Source organism: Ananas comosus, linkage group 6 (genome assembly GCF_001540865.1).
Source record: "Ananas comosus cultivar F153 linkage group 6, ASM154086v1, whole genome shotgun sequence".
NCBI classification, from domain to species: domain Eukaryota; kingdom Viridiplantae; phylum Streptophyta; class Magnoliopsida; order Poales; family Bromeliaceae; genus Ananas; species Ananas comosus.
In genome coordinates this window covers 3,794,356-3,801,738 of record NC_033626.1, presented here as the reverse complement: position 1 = coordinate 3,801,738, position 7,383 = coordinate 3,794,356, and the positions used below count along the sequence as shown (strand labels likewise).

Below are 7,383 nucleotides of genomic sequence, written 5' to 3'. Positions count from 1 at the left end.
TCACTGTTTCGGGTTCCGCAGAGTTCCGAAGCACTTTCTAATCAGCTAAACATTGATAACAATGATTCTAATGCCTATAACTAAGTATGAATCACCATAACATGAATTAACACATTACCTTTACGTCGTGATTCACATTGTGAGCTACTTTCCAAATTCTTCGAAATCTTGAATTCTTCAATCTTCGACGACACTCACCGATTCTTCAAGACTCCGACTCACTTCACGAAACTTGCCAACACACAAGACTTAACAATCTTCCCCTTTGGCAATTTCGTGACAAAACTCACACAAACTCAAAAATTACAATTTTAAAAAAATAGAAGTTCTATTGTCATCACCAAAACATTGAACTCCTCACATGTGATCCAAATACAATATGAAATGCAAATGTACATCAAAACTCCTAAAACAGACTCTATGACTTAGACGCAACTAGGAGTCTTGAAGTCTTGATGTCCTGCAACACAATTTATCCAAAAAGATATAGAAAGTTCAAACCTGGACATTCTTACAATTTACGCTTCTTCTCTCCCTTTGTTCATCACCCTCTCCATTGCTCTGCTTTGATCAATACCTGTTCTTCTTATGATCTCCCCCTTTTTGTCAAAAATTACCAAAAGAAAGCATATAGATAGGAAATACACTAAGACGCAAAAGAATAGTCAAGTCATAGTTACAGGTCTAAAACAAAAGCAAAAACATACCAAAGAAAGATAAGCAAGCAAAACTAAACTAAAACATTTTCCTAAACAGCAAACACAGTGAAGTAGAAAGACCAAGCTCGAAGAAGAAATCACTTCGTGTCCTCGTCGTCATCATCGTCAGCTCCAGCGCCAGCTCCAGAACCTCCCGCATCCGAAGCTCCAGTAGGTGGAGGAATAAGAGGATGTCGCGAAGTATACCTCGTATAGACAGGCTGAGTAGGAAAAATATCATCATGTCTACATCCCAATTTGTCCATCATCCTCTTCATACCTACTTCCACCTTCCTAGCAAGATCTGCACTTTCTTCTTTAAAGATTGCACTTCATAGCGAAGTGATTCTCCCCCTGAACTGGAAGATCCTTCACGCTCTGCGCGTGGTGGAGGTGCCTGGCTAGGAGCTGTTAGCGATGGTCCTTTTGTTTTCTAAAAAGTCTTTAGCGTGCTAACCGACTTGGCCCAGGTAACAGCATCGATTGGACCAAGACCAAAATCATACTTCTCGCAAGAAACATCCACTCCATTGTCCTGCAAAATCCTCGTGATCAAAAGAGGAAATGGAAGTAGATCCCGTCGGGCAGAAGCCTGAATGTCATGAACCATCCGCTGCTACATCAGAAATGGAATGTTGATGTTCAATCCATATGCTTGCTCCGGGTGACCAAGTAGATGCAGTAAAAGCAAACGATCCCAACGAATCCTTTTTGTTCCAATCGTTGGTTGCACATTGTAGCTCAAGACCAAGGACAGTAGATGATACTCTGGTCGCAAATCCTTGGACTCTACATAAGCACGATTAGTCTGCACTCCAGCTTTGCAGATAGCTGCTACAACTGTATCCCAGTGAGATGATGATTGAAATCCTCCTGATGTATAAAGAAGACCCGTAGTGTCCACATTCATCCCCAAAAGCTCTCCAATAGTATATTGGGTAACGACAACCTTCTGCTGATGCACGAATGTCTCAAATAGAAAAGTCCCGGTCTCCTCATCTTCTGCAAGTACCTTCCCATTCATATAGAACTCACGAATGAGTTCCACATAAAAAGGAGCTCGAGCAGGAACCCTACCAACTGGCTCAATAGGAACCCGCTGAAGTAACCGCCCAAAGTCAGGAACGTCATGTATAAGATGATTGAAGTTGACATAACGCTCTGCAATACAAAACTTGCTCATGAACATCCTCCGTCGCTCTGGGGGAACATCCGCGGCATGCTTCGACCAAGTTTCTCTTGCACGAGAACCACCGCCACGCGAGGATTCGCCAGCTATACCTTTGCCCTTGTCAAGACGAGCAATAGGTTCTTCAGCCTCTTCCGGGGAGCTTGCCTGATAATCCGGATCAGATCCGAACGCTTCTTCCATTATACGTGTCCTCTTAGAGGCCCCATGACGACCTCTACCACCACCTCGACCACGTTTTGCGGCCATCAGCACCAAAATCATCAACACAAGTGAAACGTCATTTTTTCTATACAAAAATTAACCTTGCATGAACAAAATTTTGAAAAAATCTGTAAAAATAGTGAAAAAATTTCTAATAACATTAGAATGCATACTAATGCTATTTTCAACCAGATCATGAAAAAAATTTTCATCAAAAATGACATTTTATCAAAAATTCCGAAATTACATGCAAAATGAAACTTAGAATATAGATCAGCGAAAAATAATGTGTTTTGATATGATTCAAGTGTTTTAGAAGTAAGATAATGTCATTAAACACTGATCTACAACAAAAAATTGCATAAAAAACGATCAAAAACAGAGATCTGAGCATGAACTCGAAATTTTTCGAAAAATATGCAAAAACGAGATGAAATCATGAAATCCCAACAAAAAACTTACAGATTCGGGGGGAAATTTCGTGGATCTGGAGGAGGAGGATCCCAGGGAGTCGTAGAAACAAAGAGAAAGAGATTTGGTTTTGATTTGAGGAAGAAATAAAATCCTATATCCGGTTATATAAGCCGCTGCTACAGTAACCGTACCGGTACGGGTTTGTGTACCGGTACACGATCCTAGATTTCAAAAAATTTACTTTAAAAATCCATCAAATTAAATTAATTTTATATAAATTAAGGATTTTACTCAAAAAATCACTATAATGAGAATAAAATATTATAAGATTTCAAAATACATCGAAACATCAAAATTTCATTATCAAAAATGACCTCAAGTTTCAAAATCATCAAGATGTAACGGTTCACGAAGAATGATTTTTAGAAATTCGGCAAAATTGACACTAATTTGTCACAATCCGTTCAAAATAGAGATTTAACTAATATGATACCGGAGGTGGCTCTTTGAGCATCTTTTTCAAACTAACACCTTATTACTCCGAAAATTATAAAATATTCAAATTTTTCTCAACCTTTTCGGTTATTCAACTCAATCTTCATGTGGTAGCTTCACACACTTGCCGGACGACCGGGGTGGCAGCTCTTTCCTACATGTGGTGGTAGTTTTCACACTCCTTTTGGATGTAACTCTTTCCACATCTTTTTAAACATAGGAGTTTTTTTTTTAATTTCTAACTCCCTCTAAATTAGACAATCTCACAATTGAAAATATTTTGACAAATTTTAGTCTATTAGCGAATATCTATCTATCATATTCAACACACACAACCGAGATAGATTAATCACTAAGAGATCAAATTTGATTTCAAAATTTTGATGAATATATGTATTAAGAAATCATATATTAAATTATCGTCAGAATAATAAAAAGTGGAGTAAAAATGATAATTAATATGAATTTAACTTAAAATGATTGTGAAGTTAAATACCGTTTAAGCGACTTTGAAAAATTTCTCTCCTCAAAATAATGATTCTCAATCACTCCTTTCTCAAAAATTTTGAATTCCTAAACACCTTTCCTCAAAATGATTTTTAAACAAATAAAATTCAAAACACCAAAAAATCATCTAAACATGTAATGCAATGAATAAAAATATGCAATAAGCACCTATCAAAGCACTACACAAGAAATCAAAAACAACTAAGACGAGAAGCAAGGAAAGATATCACCTTTCCGGATCCAAACTTGTCGGATCTTTGGTTTTCTCGGCTTGTCGACGTTTGGTGCCGTTTGCTTAGATTTTTTATCAACCGTTGGTGGTTTCTTCGCTTGAGGCTTTGGTTGAATTTGTCGTTGAGGTTTAGAAATCCGATTAGCTTTTGGGTTCGGTCAGATTTGGTGTTGCACATAAGAAAATCGATTTGCTTGGAGTTTAGAAGTTGTTGATCGATGTGAAGACCTTGCTGATTGATTTATCTTTTCTTTGTTTGGGCAATTCCTTTTGATGTGTCCTTTGACGCCACATCGATGACACGCTTTGTCTTTCAAAGTTGTTGAGACTTTCGAAGTTGATTTAGAACCCTTCTCAACAAAAACTCTTTCGTATCCGAGGCCTAACTTATCCGTTTGACCCAACCCGAGCATATGGTCTAATTTCTTCGATCCCGATGAGAACTTTTGTATGTCGGATTTGAGTTGTCAAACTTGGTTGGTCAAGGATTGATTGAATGTGTAGGTTTTCTCAAATTGATGCTCCAAAAATCCAATCTTGTCTTTAGAGGATTTGATTGTTGATTCCGCTTCATTAAGCTTCTCTTGGAGGTCCGAATTATTTTTCAAAATTTGTTCCCTTTCCTCCTCGAGTGCTTTGTTCGTGGTCTTCAAGTTGTTGCTATCCTCTTCGAGATTCAACAAAACGACGCCTCAACTTCTTATTAAGTTTAGCCATCTTCTTTGATTCAATAAGTTGATTGTATGCTTCTGCTATATCCTCGTTGTTTGATTCCTCCTCGCTTTCGTCGTTATCACTAGAAGACACATGCGAAGAAGTAGACATATTGGAACTAGATATAATAGAGGATAAACACACAATGTTAGACGAAGGCAAGGTAGATTTAGCAAATAAAGCAAGATTTCCATTCTTTTCTTCGTCACTTGAGCTTGATTCACTTGAAGTCGTATCATCCCACATCTTCGCTTGCAATGACTTCTTAGTATACGATTTCTTTGAAGGACAATCCGTTGCACTTGTAGCATCGGATCTTGCCTTCAAATACATCCTTTTCTTTTGAAGCCTTTGCACGCTTCTTCTTATTAGAAGATGAAGACTTAGAAAACGTTTGTTGCTTAGACAATGTAGCCTTGTCAAACTTGTGCTTTTTCCAAAAATTTCGACGAAACTTCTTCTTTAATAGTGCAAGTTGATGTTCGAAATCAGCAAGCGATATATCTTCATCGAAATTTGAATCCTCATCTTCCTCCTTCGTCGACTTTAACGCAACCCCTGTGCTTTTAGAGAAAGACTTGGAAGAAGATTGATTAGTAGGAAAAGTCATCTCATACGTTTGTAAAGCACCTACTAACTCTTCGACTTTCATCTCGTCCGGATGCTTAACGGTTTCGATCGCGGCAACTTTTGCCCGAAAGCGTTCCGGAAGAGTTCGAAGAATCTTTCTAACAACTTTTGAATTCGAGATTTTCTCTCCCAAGTTAGCGCATGTATTAACAACGTCTTGTAGACGCGTATAGTACTCGGTAAAGGTCTTGTTTTCATCCATACAAATAGAATCAAACTTGCTTGTTAGCATTTGTAATTTTTGGACCTTTACTAAGCTTGTTCCTTCATGCGTAACTTGTAGAGTATCCCAAATCTCCTTGGCGGTATCACACGCCGAAACACGAGTAAACTCCGTTTGAGACAATGCATTAAATAAAGCGTTTATGCAATTGCCGTTAAACGAAGATGCCTTATTTTCATCTTTCGTCTACTTGTTCCGTGGTTTTGGCGTTTCAACATTCTCGATCTTTTCAATAGGATGTTTCCATTCAAATTCGATTGATTGCCAAACGCGCTCATCGATTGCAATTAGAAAAGCTCTCATGCGAACTTTCCAATAGGCATAGTTTGTGCCATCGAAGAGCGGTGATCGATTAATGTTTCCGCCTTCGGCCATTAGATAACAATTCATCTAGATCCCGATCTGATACTAATTGAAAGTTTTGAGGAGCCCAAGGATCTATCTAGATTGTATCTAACACCTAGAGGGGGGTTAATAGGTATAATAGCCAAAAACCACAAATCTCAATGCGATAAAAAATAAATGCGGAAAATAAAAATTACACCGAGATTTACGTAGGAAAACTCCAACTTGGAGAAAAACGCATGGGACCAACACGCGAAAAAATAATTCACTAAGAGAAAAGATTACAAGGTGATTACCGACTCCACGGACTCAACCTCTCTTAACCTTCTATGAATCTCGCGCAATCCTCTGGGTTGGCCACGCCCTCACGTTCGAATCCACGAACGCCTCGCACACGTCCGAATCAACGAACGTCACTCAAATCCACGAGCCCACGATCCGAATCCACGAACCGCCGTCAGTCACGCCGAATCCACGACGCCACCATGAAGAACATCATGTGTATGGTGATCCTTCGCTTAGAGTATCAATGAAAACCAGAAAATAGATCTCTAAGCGAAGCGAAAATCAAATCGGCATATTGATATCAAAATCCAAAATCTCGATTTGACCTAAAAGAGGCTAGTATGTAGAAAATAGGTTTTAGATGAAATCCGAGCCTCTAGGGTTTCTCAAACATGTATTTTCGTGATGCTTGATCAGTTAGAGAACGCCAATAGCTTATTTATAGACTTTAGAATCAAATAGAGTCGGATTAGAAAGTTTTCACGATTTTACACAGTGTACCGGTACACGAAAGGTTGTCACCGGTTACACAATGACAGAACAAAAATTTGCGAAGCCAAAGTTGATGGCTGTACCGGTACGGGGCAATGGCTGTACCGGTACACAATTCAATTTTCACACTTTGCACTGTTTCGGGTTCCGCAGAGTTCCGAAGCACTTTCTAATCAGCTAAACATTGATAACAATGATTTTAATGCCTATAACTAAGTATGAATCACCATAACATGAATTAACACATTACCTTTACGTCGTGATTCACATTGTGAGCTACTTTCCAAATTCTTCGAAATCTTGAATTCTTCAATCTTCGACGACACTCACCGATTCTTCAAGACTCTGACTCACTTCACGAAACTTGTCAACACACAAAACTTAACATATAGGATAGTAGATAGTTGCAATTCTAATTCCTTGCATGCTTTCTTAGTAGTGTAGCATCGAAGGCTTGACACATGGACTAGGGACGCATGAGGATTGGGTCTTGTGACATAGAATCCTATAGTGGCATAATGAGGTGAACTTGGACATGTATAGCCTATGTCACGCCCCGAGCCCGCCTATTTGGTCGGTTTCGGGCACGCCGACAGACCGCCGAACGGACAGGGTTTTTCCTGTACCACGGACAGAGTCTCCCCTGTACATTCAAGGCGTCGCAATCAATACAATGTACAAAGTTCCAACAAGGAACACATTTCAATCAAAGATTGCATAAGGAAGTATCAAAAACATAATCTACTTGTTATTACAAGCATTCACATTCATACATTTTACATCCCAAATACTTATTACATTCAACTTCAAAATACAATCCGATTTAACATGATTATTACAACTTGATTCTTTTCATTTTCTACAACCCTAAGCAAAGCCGACTCAGGGTACCGCTATCTCTGGTCTCGGTGGTAGGGCGCTAACTATGATGCTACGCCCTCGCCTCGCGCCGCCG

The 7,383-nt window shown here is 38.9% G+C and overlaps 1 protein-coding gene across 1 annotated transcript; it reads right to left on the bottom strand.

Annotated features, from left to right (window-relative positions):
- LOC109712181 lies at positions 712-2,619 on the bottom strand. The gene is made up of 2 exons (XM_020235606.1): positions 2,554-2,619; positions 712-2,104 (listed from the first exon to the last, which is right to left on the bottom strand). Exon 2 carries the CDS (start codon positions 2,068-2,070, stop codon positions 1,315-1,317), a length of 756 nt encoding a protein of 251 aa, XP_020091195.1. The 5' UTR covers positions 2,071-2,104; positions 2,554-2,619; the 3' UTR covers positions 712-1,314.

Coding starts and splice junctions, on each gene's coding strand:
- LOC109712181 (XM_020235606.1), bottom strand. CDS start 2,070: ATGGAAGAAGCGTTCGGATCTGATCCGGATTATCAGGCAAGCTCCCCG.